At 39.6% G+C, this 17,279-nt stretch overlaps 1 protein-coding gene, 1 long non-coding RNA gene and 1 pseudogene across 2 annotated transcripts in view; 1 reads left to right on the top strand and 2 right to left on the bottom strand.

Annotated features, from left to right (window-relative positions):
* The window catches only part of LOC148108700 (uncharacterized), an 89,772-nt gene that overhangs the window by 12,192 nt on the left and 60,301 nt on the right, over positions 1-17,279 (bottom strand). The window contains exon 3 of the long non-coding RNA XR_015727237.1: positions 2,957-3,082. This is a non-coding gene — a long non-coding RNA (uncharacterized LOC148108700). The remainder of the gene's footprint in view (positions 1-2,956; positions 3,083-17,279) is intronic.
* On the top strand, positions 794-1,591 carry LOC148108702 (large ribosomal subunit protein eL8 pseudogene; annotated as a pseudogene).
* LOC148108701 (olfactory receptor 6C2-like) lies at positions 7,236-8,216 on the bottom strand. Its single transcript, XM_087869112.1, has one exon. It carries the CDS (start codon positions 8,184-8,186, stop codon positions 7,236-7,238), a length of 951 nt encoding a protein of 316 aa, XP_087725238.1. The 5' UTR covers positions 8,187-8,216.

Here is a 17,279-nt window from a genome sequence, read left to right as displayed (position 1 = left end):
TTGCCAACATCTATTAAATTATATTTTTAATGGACTGGTCATATCCACTCTGTTGAGGAAAAATGACCATATGTTCCAGATTTTTCCTCCATATTATTGATGTTCTCCTTAATATAATTTATACCTCATCAGTATATCTATCAATTTGGTAAGAAGACCAAAGGCCAACTACACAGTCACTCAGGGTCTGAACAAAAGCAACATAATTGTTGTCCTGAAACGCCTAATTGATTACATGATTTAGTCAACTCTTTGCTACCTTCAGTCAATGTTCTAGGTCTCTGTTCTCTAATACAGTAGCCATTAGCCACATATGATTTTTTTTTTAGCATTCAAGTGGCCTGGATACTTTTTTTTTTTTTAACTAGTTTCAGAAGTAGAATTTAATGATCTATCACTTGCATATAACACCCAGTGCTGATTACATCCAGAGCGCTCCTTAATGCCCATCACCCAATTATCCCTTCCCCCCACCAACCTCCCCTCCAGCAACCCACAGTTTGTTTCCTACCGTTCAGCATCTCTTATGGTTTGCCTCCCTCTCAATTTTCATCTTATTTTATTGTTCCTTCCCTCCCCCTACGTTAATCTGTTTTGTTTCTTAAATTCCACATATGACTGAAATCATATGGTATTTGTCCTTCTCTGACAAATTTCGCTTAGCATAATACCCTCTAGTTCCATCCACGTCATTAAAAATGGCAAGATTACATTCTTTTTGATTAGCCACATGTGAATTATTATCGAACACTTAAAATGTGGCTGGTCTGGCTCTCTCCTTCAGCCATCTAAGATGCCAAAAGGAAAGAAGGCGAAGGTAAACAAGGTGGCCCCAGCCCCTGCTATCATGAAGAAACAGGAAGCCAAGGGGTGGTCAATCCCCTGTTTGAGAAAAGGCCCAAGAATTTTGGCATCAGACAGGACATCTAGCCCAAAAGGGACTTCACCTGCTTTGTCAAATGCCTCCGTTACAACAGACTGCAGCAGCTAAGGGCTATTTTCTATAAACATCTAAAAGTACCTCCTGTGATTAACCAAGTCACCCAGCTCTTAGACCATCAAACAGCTATTCAACTGCTTAAGCTGGCCCACAAACACAGACAAGAGACAAAGCAAGAGAAGAAGCAGAGATGGTTGGCTCAGGCGGAGAGGAAAGCTGCCGGCAAAGGGGACGTCCCCACTGAGAGGTCGCCACTCCTTCAGGCTGGCGTTAATACTGTCACCACCTTGGTGGAAAACAAGAAGGCTCAGATGGTAGTGATTGCACATGCTATTGACCCCATCGAGCTGGTCGTCGTCCTGCCTGCCCTATGTCATAAGACGGGGGTTCCCTACTGCATTATCAAGGGGAAGGCCACGCTGCAGCATCTGGTCCACAGGAAGACCTGCACCACTGTCACCTTCATACAGGTTAACTCAGTGGACAAAAGAGTCCTGGGTAAGCAGGTGGAAGCTATCGGGACCAATGACTGACAGATGCGATGAAATCCACTGTCACTGGGGAGGCAACACCCTGGGTCCAAAGTCCATGGCTCTCATTGCCAAGTTGGAAAAGGCAAAGATTAAAGAACTGGCCACCAAACTGGGTTGAGTGAATGCTGTTGAATTTTCTGTACATAAAAGTAATAGAAGGTTATCTTTCAAAACAAAAAAAATGTAACTGGTCTGGATGACATATGCAGCAACTATAAAATATACATAACATTTAGAAGATTTAATAAGAAAACAATATAAAATATCTCACTAATAATTTTATTATGGATACACCCTGAAATTATAATATTCTGATATACTGAGATAGAGAAAATATATAATTAAAAATAATTTTGCTTGTTTCTTACACTTTTGTAAATGGTACTATTGGAAAATTTTGAATTGCAAATGTGGCTTACATTGTATTTATATTGGCTGAAGTTGTTATAATATTTCATGTCTTCTCCCACTAGAAAATAAAAAAAGGATCCCCATAAGACCCAATTAGTTTGGCATCTAAATACCTTTCTCTGGTTTTTTATTATTCCCAACAATTATCCCTAAAATGCATGTTTCCTGCATCAAGGATATGAAGCTTCCTTTACCTTTGTGAAATGAGTGAACAGTATCAGTTCCCACTAAGTAGAGATCCCCAATATAATGCCAAGGTTGCAGATATTATAACAAAGAGGTGCGTGGAGAGACATTAACCTGGGTTTATGAGACAGATCATTGGCAGATAGGTGATATTGGTGCTAAAATAGAAGATTTTTTTTAATTGAATCTTTACCATTGATAATTGAGATAAATGGAATAGATATGTAGACAGATACTTGATAGGAGAAACAGACAAACTGAGAGGCTTGTAGGCACCTGGAGACTTGTTTCTGTATGCCAATCAAACCACTGTACCTGGGAGGCTATCAATTTAATGATACATTAAATAAGTCCTGCCCACTTTGTCGATCTGATGAAGGTTCATTTGCTCCTTAGAATCTCAAAAATTCTCTTAATAAAATATCAAAAACAAAGTCTCAAAGAAGTATTTTAGGGGAGGCTGATCGGCTCAGTCAGTAGAGCATGCGACTCTTGGTTTCAGGGTCATGAGTTCAAGCCCCATGCTGGGCCTGGAACCTACTTTAAAAAAAGTTTTAAAAAGGGGGCTCCTGGGTGGCTCAGATCGTTAGGTGTCTGCCTTTGGCTCGTGATCAGCTCCAGTCATGATCTCCGGTCCTGGGATCAGGCTCCCAGCTCCTCAGGAGGCCTGTTTCTCCCTCTGCCTCTCCTCCTGCTTGTTCTCTCTCGCTCGCTCTCTCTCTAATGAATAAATAAAATCTGTTTTAGAATGTAAAAAAAAAGGATTTTATTTTCTCTCCCAGATTAAAATACGTAGTGAAACATATTATATAGAGCAAAGCAGAAATATCCTCCCCACCCCTTACAAACACAACAGTACCTGACACGTAACAGACCCAGTACTGACCTTTGACATGCTTCATTGTCTCACTCGGAAGCCGCACCTCAAGTGACAGACGTGACTTCAGCTGAGCAACAATCCAGCAGTAGCAGCATCGAAGTGCATCTCTGGGCCCTTAGGAACCCGTCCTCACTGTGAATATACACACGGTTGCTGGGTTACAAGATAACCATCCTATTTGTAAATGAGGAACTATTTCTGCGCACTCTGAGTAATGAAAGGGAAGATAACTAAGTTCGAGGAGTAAAGGGAAGTTAAGCAGCCTCTCTAGGTTTTCAAAAATGGGTGTTCTCATCTTCTACAGGGGCAAACAGATTTTTAAATTAAAGATCCGCCTTATCACTGGAGGAGATAATGCTTAGTGAAATAAGTCAAGCAGAGAAAGACAACTATCATATGATTTCTCTCATCTATGGAACATAAGAACTAGAATGATCAGTAGGGGAAGAAAGGGATAAAGAAAGGGGAGGTAATCAGAAGGGGGAATGAAACATGAGAGACTATGGACTATGAGAAACAAACTGAGGGCTACAGAGGGGAGGGGGGTAGGGGAATGGGATAGACCGGTGATGGGTAGTAAGGAGGGCACATATTGCATGGTGCACTGGGTGTTATACACAACTAATGAATCATCGAGACTTACATCGAAAACCGGGGATGTACTGTATGGTGACTAACATAATATAATAAAAAATCATTATTAATAAAAAAAAAAAGAATGAAAAAAAAAAATAAAAATAATTCCCTTATCCAACAGTAAAAAATAAATAAATAAATAAAGATCCGCCTTATTACCTTCTTCAAATACGGTGCATAGAAAAAAAACTCCATAAAAAGGTCCCTGGGGGCCCTGAATCAAAAGCCTCTGATGAATCTAAAATATAATTTATTTTGGCAAAAAAATCCCAACCCAAGCACCAATGGGGTTAATACACTTGGAGAGAAAAAGATGTAATAAGAGCAACCAACTCGATCCAGGCATAGAAAAATGAGATTCTAATTACAAATCAGAACCTATGCTACATCATTTATTCACACGTGTTGTAAGCAGTGAGATGCGTTAGGCAATAGTCTTTCCATATAAAATTACGTGCACATGCATATTTAATATAGAAGATTCAAAAGTAGATACGAAATATTAAAAAAAATCATAGAACCTCTAATGCCCAAAAATAAACATTATTATTTTGGTGTTTGTCCTTCAAAATGTTATCCATGTTCATATACGTACATATATTTTAAGTATAATATTACACAGCATTTTAACTTACATTTTTACCTTAAAATGTACAGTAAATATCTTTCTTTCTTCAAGATTTTTTTTTAAGATTTTATTTATTTGTCAGAGAGAGCACGAGCAGGGGGAGGGGCAGAGGGAGAAGCAGGCTCCCCGCTGAGCAGGGAGCCCAATAGGACCCTGGGATTATGGACTTGAACTGAAGGCAGATGCTTAACCAACTGAGCCACCCAGGCACCCAGTAAATATCTTTCTATTTAAGAAAAAAAAAAAGATGCATAGGCCAGTATTTATTTCACTATGCTCTTTGCTGTAGATTTTCCTTACTCATGCTAAGGAAGTACCTTTCCATTAATAATTTCCTAATATTTTTTTAAATAATTGATGAATGGATATTGATTTTCACCAATGCCCATTCTATATCTATGGAGATCATAACATGTTTCTCTTTTAATTCAGTTAAAGTGCTGAAAAATAAATAGATTTTTCTAATATTAAACCAACTCATTTCTGAGATGAATACACTTCGGCTGAACTGTATTATACTTACATTACTGATTTGGTTTACTGATATTTTCTTTAAGATTCCTATACCTGTGTTTTTGAGTGAGAATCCTCTGTAATTTCCTATTCTTGATAGCCCTTGTCCGGCTTCGGTATTAATGCTACAGTGTATTGAGGATACATCTTCTATTCTCTGAAAGAGTTTGTGTAGTAATTCCTTTTTAAATGATTGGTAGAATTTTTATTTCAACCATACAAGCTGGAAGTGTTTGGTGAGATTTTTGACCACTTATTCATTCCTTTAATGGTTACAAGAAAATTTTCCCATTTTTAAATCAGTGTTAAGAGTGTAGTAGGCCCCAAGTCTCAGAGATACAAAACAGGGATCTGATACAGGCCCTCAGACCTCAGGCTGGGGAAGGAAGAGGAGGGTAGAGCTGCAGGGTTACCAGACTGCTGAGCTGGGAGCAGAGACCTGCACAGCGGAGGAGAAGGGAGAGACGTGTGTCTCACGGGTGCCACCAAAGCCACGCATTGAGTGCCTTGGGGGAGAGGGGCTGCGGACAACAGAACTGGCTCTGTGCTGATAACCTTCAGAAAGGAGTCCACAGAAGGGGGAATGAACCATGACAGACTATGGACTCTGGGAAACAAACTGAGGGCTTCAGAGGGGAGGGGCGTGGAGAATGGGATAGGCTGTGATGGGTAGTAAGAAGGGCACATATTGCATGGTGTACTGGGTGTTATACGCAAATAATGAATCATCAAACTTTACATCAAAAATGAAGGATATACTGTATGGTGACTAACATAAAGTAATAAAAAATTATTATTAAAAAAAAAGAAAAAGAAAGAAAGGGGACCAACCCCGGATGCAGGCTCTTGCTTAAAGAGACAGCTCTCCTCCTCTGGAAAAGCACAGGAAGAGGAGGAGGGCAGCAAAGCCAGCAGACCACTCCACCTCCTATACTCCAGGCTCGTATTTTTGATCCATTATTTTTACATCCAATCTTTGGGGATTTTTTCAAGTTTTTAATCAACATTTTTTGGATGTATTGTACATACAGAATGGGGGGAAAAACTCAAAAATCTACAGCTTGAAGACTTTTCATTCAGGCCTCTCCAGTGTCCAATATGGTTTCTCTAGCCTTGTAAGACCACTAAAAGATCTGCTGTTTCCCTGGCAAATCATTTACTCTGGACCCTATTTTTGAATACCTACTGCTGTGTAACACATCACTCCACATTTTAGTGGATAAAACAACTGTTTATCACTTGCAGTTCTAGGAGTGGACGGGACAGTTGGGTGGTTCTCACATGGGTCTTTCATTTAGTTGTAATCAGTGGCGAGTGGATTTGGAGTCATGTGAAGGCTCATCAAAGCTGATGTCCAAGATGGCTTCTTCATCAGATGTCACCAAAGCTAAGATGGCTGAATGAGATGGGGACTGAGCAAGTATTTCTATGTAGCCCCTCTGCAAGTATCTCTCTCCTCACTGCATGGCAATCTCAGGGTATTCAAACTGCTCACCTAACACCTGGGTTCCCCAAAGCATCTGTTCCAAAAAAGAAGATGAAAGCTACAGGTCTCCAAAGACCTAATTTCTGAAGCGATATAACTTCACTTCTACCACATTTTCATGGTCAAAATCAAGTCATAAAGAGAGTCAAGATTAAAGGGGAGAGGAAAGAAGTATACCTTCTGATCCGGAAAGTAGCAAATAACGTGCAAGTATCTTTAATCCACCAGAGTCATGAATCTGAAAATGCCCTCAAGAGTTAAAGCAGCTATTTACAATTAGTTCATCCTTCCACAGTTCTTCCCTTTGCATAATCTCAGCCCCTCTGGTCCTCATTGTTTCAGCCACAATCTGATGTTTTCAAGTCAATGATTTTTGTGTTTTACCAGGCTTATTAGTTGGTTTTAGAACAATTACTCAGAAGAGAAAGCCTATCAATTATAATTAAAGACTATTTGGCTACATTTTTGTTTATGTAATGATTTTTTGCACATGTTTTAATAAGTTCAGATTAGAACAGGCAAAGATGATTATTAGAATTTTGTTCAACTGCACATATTTATTGTGAGGTAGCATTAACAAAGCAGAGTTGAAGGTGGAGGGAGCTTATGTGTCCTAAAAATCAATGTTCTTGTCGTCCTGAAAAGAGAAGATACTTTGAAAGAGGGAGTGTTGCAAGGAGGGAAAAGCAGTGACAGGATGGAATAGACTCAATGCACAAGACTAATGACTAATGTATTCCTGACAAAACTAAGAAGAGTTGATTGAAATGTAGATTAGGAAGACATAGAAGTTCCAGAAAAGGTAGAAATATCCACCTGCATAATGCTGGGCCCATCACAATTTTTCCTTAGACTTCCTTCTCAATTTTTTAAATTGTTCCTCAATATTATGAGAACTACACAACTCCCATAACTCAATTTCCACCTATATGCTGAATTGATAAATGGTTTGTAACATATGATTTCATGTTGATATATGATAAATTGTTTTTTGTTTTAATTTAACTTCCCAATATGACAATCTAATATTTCTGTGAAAGAAATGCAAGTCTTTTAAGGATGTCATGGAAAGACTGCTTTACTTGTTTATTTCTCAGGGTATAAATGAAGGGGTTCAACATAGGGGCAACAGATACAGTGAGTAGAGAAACTGCCTTATTAATGGCCACTTCATCCTTAGCTGAAGGCTTGATATACATAAATATGCAGCTGCCATAGGTCATGGAAACCACAATCATGTGGGAAGAACAGGTGGAAAAGGCTTTTTTCCTTTGCTGGACAGAGGGTAATCTTAGAATTGTCCTAATGATGTATATGTATGACAGAACTATACACACAAGGGTCATTATGAAGGTCAACACAGCACAGACGACAACCAGCTGTTCTATGAACCAAGTATCTGAACATGAATTCTTCAGTATTGGAGAAGCATCACAATAAAAATGGTCAATAACAGAGTCACAGAATTCCAGGTGGAGACTCAAACCAAGGGGTGGAATGATAATCAATAAGCCAGATACCCAACAACAGAGGATGAGATCCCTGCAGACTCTACTGTCCATGATGGTCACGTAACACAGGGGTTTGCAGATGGCCACGTAGCGGTCGTAGGACATCACGGCCAGGAGAAAAAATTCTGTAGCTCCAAAGAGGACAATAAAAAAGATTTGGCTGAAGCAAGCCTTGACGGTGATGGTTCTGTCCCCACTTGATATGATGTACAGGTATGGGGGGACACAGGCAGTTGTGAATGAGATTTCTAAGAAAGAGAAATTTTGAAGAAAAAAATACATAGCTGTTTTTAAATGAGAATCCACCAAGGTGAGAGAAATTATGGTCAGATTCCCAATTACACTTAATATGTATGTGATAAACAGAAAGATAAAAACCAAAATCTCTAGCTGTGGGTCATCTGTCAAACCCAGTAAGATGAACGTTGTTACTGCTGAATGGTTTCTCATCACTGGCTTCATACCACTGCCCAATCTTCACGTAAAAGTCACAGAAATTGGATCTGAGGAGCAATGTCAAAATATGACAGGATCAGACAGTGTCTAGCAATACCAAGCAGATCAAGTTACAAGCATTTCCTTCTATAACTTGATGATCAGGTTTTGATAAGGTAATTCTCTCAACTCTACTGAAATATATTACTGGGAATATCAGCTTATTGGCAGTTTTCTCGAAAATTACTGCTACGTCCATGTTTTGAAATATTCCAGGGTCTCCCAATTCACAGCACTCATTTTCCATTCCATTTTTAAGCCCACGCTTTGGTTGAGATTTACCCTATTAGGTCAGGAGTTGAGCACTTTTGAGCTCTACTTTGATGGGTCGTAGCATCTCTTTAATCCAAACCTTTTGTATTCAGAAACTAAATCCTAAAATTCCCCTGCTTCAAGTTGTGGTACCTGATAAAATGCAAAATATATGGAGGATGTTGGTTATGCCCTACCAAGATTCTCCACATCCCTCCTCTAGTAAACTAGGCATTATTTAAAGGTCAAGGTAGATTTCTCCCAGAAAATAGTCCTTCAATGGCTCTTCCTCCAGACTTTTTCTAAGTGCCTCTGTAATTCCCTTATTTTCCGTATCTGTGCTCAGCAGAAAGGGCTTGAGTGGAGAGGGCTATTATGTTAAAATATTATAATTTGAAAACCATGGGTAAAAAGTACAAAGAGGTGAAGGACACCAAGACATACCTTGCTTTCCCTCCTTCATGACAACTGAAGTGTAATACATGTTTCAATTATGCAGAGGCATTAAGTGTATGGACCTTGGAACGGTTTGTCTGGGATCATGTCAGACCTCTGTCATCTAGGTGAGTGATCTTAGGCAAGTCATTTACTCTGTCTGTACTCCCGGTTCCTAATATGAAGTGGAGTTAACAGGAATAGTACATCATAAGGTTACTGTGAGGTTTAAATGTGTAATATCGACTCCCATCATGCACAGGTTTAGTATGGTGCCTTGCCAAGTTACAGATATCATGATAGAAAAAGGGACATTAGGGGCGCCTGGGTGGCACAGCGGTTAAGCATCTGCCTTCGGCTCAGGGCGTGATCCCGGCGTTATGGGATCGAGCCCCACATCAGGCTCCTCCGCTATGAGCCTGCTTCTTCCTCTCCCACTCCTCCTGCTTGTGTTCCCTCTCTCGCTGGCTGTCTCTATCTCTGTCAAATAAATAAATAAAATCTTAAAAAAAAAAAAAAGAAAAAGGGACATTAACCTGGGTTTATGAGACAAATAGCTTGCAAATAGGATATACTTGTACTGAAACACAGGGGATATAAAAAAATGGAATGTTTACCAATGGTAATTGAGACATATGGGGTATAAATATATAGACAGACACTGGATAGATAAATGAGAGACAGAAATAGGCAGAGAGGAGAGGTCTAGAGAAAGTGATTAGAAAGTTGTTTCAGGGGCACCTGGGTGGCTTAGTTGGTTAAGTGTATGGCTCTTGATTTCTGCTCAGGTCATCATCTCAGAGTCACAAAATCAATCCCCACCTTGGGCTCCATGCTGAGCGTGGAGCCTGCTTAAGATTCTCTCTCTCCCTCTCCCTCTAACCCCCACCCCTCTTGTGCACTCTCTGTCTCTTCTCTCTAAAACTAAAAAAAATAGGGGCACCTGGATGACACAGTCGGTTAAGCCTGCCACTCTTGGTTTCAACTCAGGTCCTGAGCTCAGGTTCATGAGATCAAGCCCCATGTTGGGCTATGCACTTGGCACGGAGTCTGCTTGGGATTCTCTCTGCCCTCCCTGCTCATTCTCTCTTTCTCTCCCCCTCACTCTCTCTAGTAAATAAATAAATCTTTTTCTAAAAAATAATAAAAGAAATAAAAAGAAAGTTGTTTCTGTGTGCAAATCAAATTACTGTACATGGGATTGCACCAAATTAACGATGCATAAAATGGTCCCGCCCGCATTTTTTTTCTGGTGGAGGTTGACTGCAAAACACCCCAGTACTTACCTCTGACATTCTTCACTGTTTCACTAGGAAGCTATACCTCAAATGACCTTAGTGAGTCTCACAGTTGAACAAGAACCTACCACTAGCATCAACTAAGTATATCCCTAGCCGCTTGCCCCCAAGAACCTATACACACCATATATGTACATTTATGGTTTCTGAACTTATAAAAAATACCAATCTAATTTAAAATTAGAAAATATTTCTATGCTGGGAAACTGAAAGGAAGATAATAAATTTTAAAGAGCAAGGAGGAATTAAGAAGCCTCTCTAGTTCTACAAAAGCAGATGTTCTGATTTTCTCTGGACAAACAAGTTTTTACACTTACAACCCTGTTCGTTTCCTCCATCCACAACACACATGCTGAAAACTACTTTAAAAAGTCCTTGGAGGCCCTAATTCAAAAGTCTCTAATGAACTTGAAGTGCAATTTACTTTGCCAAAGAAAATCCTAAGCCAAGCACAATGGGAATAATGTCCTTAGAGAGTAAAAGATGCAATAATAGCAACACAGTCCAAGCATAAAATAATAAGATTTCACTGACAAATTAGAAATCTGCTCTTAATTATTTGTTTACACATGATATATACAACGCAGTGAGTAAAAAGATGGCCATATTGTCTAAAATTACATATGTAATAAATATTTAATATAGAAAAATTCAAAGACAGATATGAAAAGTGAAAAAATTCATAGAAACTGCAACATCCAGAAATAAACATTATTGTTTTAGTGTCTGTCCTTCCAAATATTACCCGTAGTAATATGCAAGTGATGTACTCACTACTACCAGTGATTATAAAGGAATTCACTCAGGAACAGCCAAATGGAAGAGGTTCACGGGGCCAGGTGTGGGGAATGGGAAGGCATGGAGTTTCCATGCCCTCTCCTGACACACCATCCTCCCAGCACTTCGATGTGTTCACAAACTCAGAAGGTTCCCAAATCTCCATGTTCAACGTTTTAATAGTGATTAATCTCCATCCTCCCCCCACCTTGCCCTCTGCAGCAAACAGTGAACGGGGCTAGAGGTTCCAATCCTCTAGGCGTGTGGTCTTTCTGATGATCGGACAATCTGAGACTCTCTAGGGTCCCCATCCTAAGTCACCTCATCAGGAAAAACTCAAGGTAAAACGCATTCCTTTTTTTTTTTTAAGATTTTATTTGTTTATTTATTTGAGAGAGAAGAGATTGAGAGAGCATGAGCAGTGGGGAGGAGCAGAGGGATAGGGAGAAGTAGACTCCCCGCTGAGCAGGGAGCCCAACACAGGGCTTGATCCCAGGACCCCGAGATCACAACCTGAGCCGAAAGCAGACGCTTAACCCACTGAGCCACCCAGCCGCCCCAGTAAAGACATTCTTATCAATCAGGAAATTCCAAGAGTTTTAGGAGCTCTGTACCAGGAATATGAGCAAAGACCAAATATTTTTTATATATATGTACAAGGTACATATATCCACAAGGTGAAATAGCCAGATGCAACAACAGAGTAAAAGTTCTTAATATTTGTATCTCAGTAATTAATAGAACAGGAAGAAAAAGAAATGAGGAAGTAAAATGAAGATTTAATCAATACAATTAACAAGCTAGATAATAGATATATGTAGAAAAATGTACCCCAAAGCTGCAGAATACATTTTTTTTGCTTTCATCTCTATAAACACATTTGAAAGAAACAACTGAACTATAGCCAGATATACCTTTATAAGAATTCCATCACTGAAGAAAAGAAAATGGGAAATATTTGAGGGGCATATCCTATGTACCAGGTATTGGTCCTTAACAATTATAAGTCTGTTTAATGGGCATTATGATCTCCATTTTACAGAATAGAACACTGAGATTCAGAGACATGAATTTCTTGTGTCATTCAAGATGGAGCTGATTATTGTGTTACATTTGGTTAGACCATATTCTCTCTCTGGCCCTCACCATTGTGAGAATTATACGAAAACTTTTATAGGGAAACTGTAAGACATTTGTGTAGTGGGTATCTTTGTCTCTAATTCTGGCATTTTGTTCCCAAGGCTAGCACTGCTTTTTCCGGTGCTTGCACTCTATTGATAAGTAAATGATAAACCTGATTAATTAACTGCTGTGAAGGCATCTTTGGGGGCAAAAGTTTAGCCTTCCAGGTAATATATGCATGTCTAACAAGTTCTTCATGACCTTACACTGAAAACTTGCAAGTGTTTTTTTTTTAAGATATTTTCCCTCTTTTTTTTGAGATTTTATTTATTTATTTGACAGAGAGAGAGAGCACAAGCAGGGGGAGCAGCAGGCAGAGGGAGAGAGAGAAGCAGGCTCCCCACTGAGCAGGGAGCCCAATGCAGGGCTCAATCCCAGAACCCTGGGATCATGACCTGAGCCAAAGGCAGATGCTTAACCAACTGAGCCACCGAGGCACCCCCCAAGTGTTTCCTTGGAGGTACTTCACAGGCAATACAAGGCTCCCACCCTCACCTCAACCTTCCACTTTCATTCATTCTGTATTTTATTTCTACATGCAACATGAAAGAAAGAAAGAAAGAAAGAAAGAAAGAAAGAAAGAAAGAAAGAAAGAAGAAAGAAAGAAAGAGATGGTTCAGGGTTTATAGATGAAAAAGTGACCCAATCTGAGTTAAAGAGTCAATAAATGTTTTCAGAGCAGATGCCATTTAAACTGAGTCTTGACCAGTAGGAATAAGTCAAGCAAGCAGAAATAGAGGAAGAGAAATTTAGGTAGAAAAAATACTGTTGGTAGGAGCACAAAATTTCAATCCAAGAAGACTGAGTAAATGTCATTAATTACACTGATATAAAAAAAAGAGGAAAAAAGTTTGTGAAGATGATAGTTTTAGTTCTGAATTAAGTTAAATCTCATTTTGCATAAATGAAATGCCCACAGGGTCAGGGCATTTGGATTTGGGACCATATCTACGAATTTAGCAATCTTTACCATGTACAGAGTAATTGATGTGGGACTAGAGGAAGTACAGAAGAACAGAAGTAAGTATAGAAGTTCAAATATTAAACTCTAAGAATCCTCCCAAAATTTAAAGAGCAGAAGAGGCAGCAGAATGATAAGAAATGCCAAAGATCTATGGAACTCATGGAAAGAGAATGTCTCAAGAAACATAGGTAGTTGGCAATGTGAAATGACTCAGAGAGCAATTAATATGAAGAATCAAAGTTTGAGAACTGACAATTAGGGTGTTGTTGATCTCAGCCATTTTCAGCAAATGTGGAAATTGGGGTGGGGGAGGAAGAAGCCAGATTATAGTGGGATACTGGTGAGGGGGAGCCAAAAATGAAGAGAATGGTAAAACGGAAGTTCAAGAGTGGAGAAATGAAAAGAAGAATAACCTCTAAATTATGCTCCCTATGGTTTCTCATTACTAGTGTCTGTGTTTTCTCATTACTAGCAATGTCACAGTAACGGTTGTATACAAAGCCTGTTTCGGGGCACCTGGGTGGCTCAGTCAGTTAAATGTCTGACTCTTGATTTCAGCTCAGGTCATGATCTCACGGTCATGGGATCAAGCCCCGTGTCAGGCTCTGCACTGAGTGTGGAGCCTACTTGAGATTCTCTCCCTCTCCCTCTGCCCCTCCCTGCCCCAACTCATGCACTCTCTCTCTCTCTCTCTCTCTCTCTCTCTCTCTTTCTGAAAAGAAAAAAATGTCTGTTTCCCCTCTAGTCTGTAAGGTCCAGGAGTGCAGAGATAATATCTTTTTGGTCACACAATTCCATCTGCAATGCCAAGCAATGATAGGTGCTCAATAATTACTTGTTGAATGGATAAAGAAATAATCTTTTGATAGATGGAGGAAAGGACAAATGAATAAGGGGGCTCAGAACTGATTTTTTTTAAGTGAAGAACCTTGATATTTGACCGTTTGTATCCTGAGAACAATGAATTACTGAGGCATGCCTCAGATGAATTTATGAGATCTGTCTGGAAACTCCACTCTATTTTATAGATAAGAACCTGAAGCTTAATAAAGGCAAAATAACTTGTGCAAGATGACACAGCTGAGTGCCTGAACTAGAATTAGAAGCCAATTCTATCTGATTCTGTCAGAGTCCAACTGCCTAACTACTGAGCAACGCAATCTCTCACCATTCTAACTGGTTTTAGATTTACTCTCCTAAGAGTTTGTAAGTATTTTAGGTAGCCATGGCTTTCCACCTGTTTCCCATGTTTTCCAAGCTCTCAACAAGCTTTGGCTAGAAGTCTTTAGGATGGGAATCTCCTTATGACGTTGAAAGCATACAAAAAGCCCATATTAGTCCACCTATGGCCCTAACATCTCTTAAGAAGCTTCTCTTTTCCGTGCCCGTATCTCTTCTGAACAATCTGGGTCTTTTTTCTCTCTCTCTTTAAAAGGAAATAGACCCCAAGAGCAAGTGACCTGAGAAACCAGTGTATTCTTCCTCCTCCTTTATCCCCAATAAGCTTCTAACAAAGATTCAGTTATGAGAAGGGAGGCTCATATCTCCTACTAACTGTGCTCCCTCTTCCCTATTCATCTCCTTTCCCATGTACTGGTCAATGGCTTCGATTCCTGGCCTTGCAGCATCTAACACAGCACCATGCCCATTACGGGCACCCGGTAAATGTTCAATTAATAAAACAGGAAAGAATGAGTAAATGATGTCTTTATTACATATATTAAATCATTTTCATAAGCTTATCTATCACCTATTAACTTTTTAAAGGGCCAAACTCTTTCTCTTCTAAACACTTTTAAACATATTTTGAACCACACAGCTATTTCTTTGTGGTAACAGCTACAAACAGTAGCAGAGATAAATCCATGCTTAAGACTTAAGGGCAATTTAAGCATATTTTCAGAAGCCTAAGAGACACATACACCTTTAAAAAAAAAAAGATATTCCCCATTAGTTTATCTTTTGTAACTACGAAGGATTAAATGATTTTATTTTAAGTCTTTCCTCCTATTAAGATGCAGTTAAGAGAGGTGGTGTACTGCTGCACACTGGTGCAAACGTTCCCAAAATCTCAGTGGCTTAAATAACAAAAGTTTCTAATTTCTCATACTATATATCCAATGTGGGTCAGCAGCAAACTCTGCTCATGTGCTCTTCCCACATCACCTATTTAGGCTGCCATTTCCACGTGCCATGCTTCAAGAGTCACAACAGGAAACACAAAGAGACACAGAATGTCTCAAACCTGCAATTACTTGCTCCACTCAAAACCTACCAGTTAAAACGAGTTAACAATTGCAAAGAATCCAAGAAGTGTGATCTACTCACGCACAGAAAGGAAAGAGACCATAAGAACTTGTGCGCAAAGGTGAGAACACCCTATAGGCTAGAATAGGTGACATTCCTTCCAAATAGCAGCCAAGTTGTAAATGGGATTGGCTACGGAAATTTGGCAGAGCAAATTACTGCCATGAAAATTGTAGTGAGGCGGAATGAGGAAAACAAGTTCTTGTGGTTTGATCTTTTTCAAAATCTAAATCTTATCATGTCATTCTCTTTCTTAAAACCCTCTATGGCTTCTCATAGATGAGAGAAATCATATAATATTAGTCTTTCTCTGCTTGACTTATTTCACTTAGCATTATCTCCTCCAGTGCCGTCCATGTTGCAGCAAATGTTGAGAATTCGTTCTTTCTGATAGCTGAGTAATATTCCATTGTATATATGGACCACAACTTCTTAATCCAGTCATCTGTTGAAGGGCATCTCGGTTCCTTCCACGATTTAGCTATTGTGGACAATGCTGCTATGAACATTGGGGTGCATACGGCCCTTCTCTTCACTACGTCTGTATCTTTGGGGTAAATACCCAGTAGTGCAATGGCTGGATCATAGGGTAGCTCAATTTTTAACATTTTTTTTAAGATTTTTTATTTATTTATTTGACAGAGATAGAGACAGCCAGTGAGAGAGGGAACACAAGCAGGGGAGTGGGAGAGGAAGAAACAGGCTCATAGCGGAGGAGCCTGATGTGGGGATCAATCCCGCAACGCCGGGAACACGCCCTGAGCCGAAGGCAGATGCCTTAACCACTGTGCCACCCAGGCGCCCCCAATTTTTAACTTTTTAAGGGACCTCCACACTGTTTTCCAGAGTGGCTGTACCAACTTGCATTCCCACCAACAATGTAGGAGGGATCCCCTTTCTCCACATCCTCTCCAGCAATTGTTGTTTCTTGCCTTGTCAAATTTTGCCATTCTAACTGGCATAGGGTGGTATCTCAGTGTGGTTTTGATTTGAATTTCCCTGATGGTAATGATATTGAACATTTTTTCATGTGTCTGTTAGCCATTTGTACGTCATCATTGGAAAAGTGTCTGTTCATATCTTCTGCCCATTTTTTGATTTCTTTATTTGTTTCTCGCGTATTGAGTTTGAGAAGTTCTTTGTAGATCTTGGATACCAGTCTTTTATCTGTAGCATCATTTGCAAATATATTCTCCCATTCCGTGGGCTGCCTCTTAGTTTTTTTGACTGTTTCCTTGGCTGTGCAGAAGCTTCTTATCTTGATGAAGTCCCACAAGTTCATTTTATCTTTTGTTTCTCTTGCCTTTGGGGATGTGTCATGAAAAAGGTTGCTTTGGCCCATGTCGTAGAGGTTGCTGCCTATGTTGTCCTCCAGGATTTTGATGGATTCCTGTCTCACATCGAGGTCTTTCATCCATTTGGAGTTTATCTTTGTGTATGGTGTGAGAGAGTGGTCAAGTTTCATTCTTTTGCATGTAGCTGTCCAATTTTCCCAGCACCATTTATTGAAGAGACTGTCGCTTTTCCACCAGATGTTTTTTCCTGCTTTATCAAAGATTAGTTGCCCAAAGAGCCGAGGGTCCATTTCTGGGTTCTCTATTCTGTTCCATTGGTCTATGTGTCTGTTTTTGTGCCAGTACCATGCTGTCTTTGTGATCACAGCTTTGTAGTACAGCTCGAAATCCGGCATTGTGATGCCCCCAGCTTTATTTTTCCTTTTCAACAGTTCCTTGGCTATTCGGGGCCTTTTCTGGGTCCATACAAATTTAAGGACTATTTGTTCCAGTTCTTTGAAAAACGTCCGTATTTTGATCGGGATAGCATTGAAAGTGTAGATTGCTCTGG

This window comes from Ursus americanus, chromosome 17 (assembly GCF_024610735.1).
Source record: "Ursus americanus isolate L20-20 chromosome 17, mUrsAme1.1.p, whole genome shotgun sequence".
In the NCBI taxonomy this organism is placed as follows: Eukaryota; Metazoa; Chordata; class Mammalia; order Carnivora; family Ursidae; genus Ursus; species Ursus americanus.
This window is presented reverse-complemented; position numbering and strand designations above follow the sequence as displayed.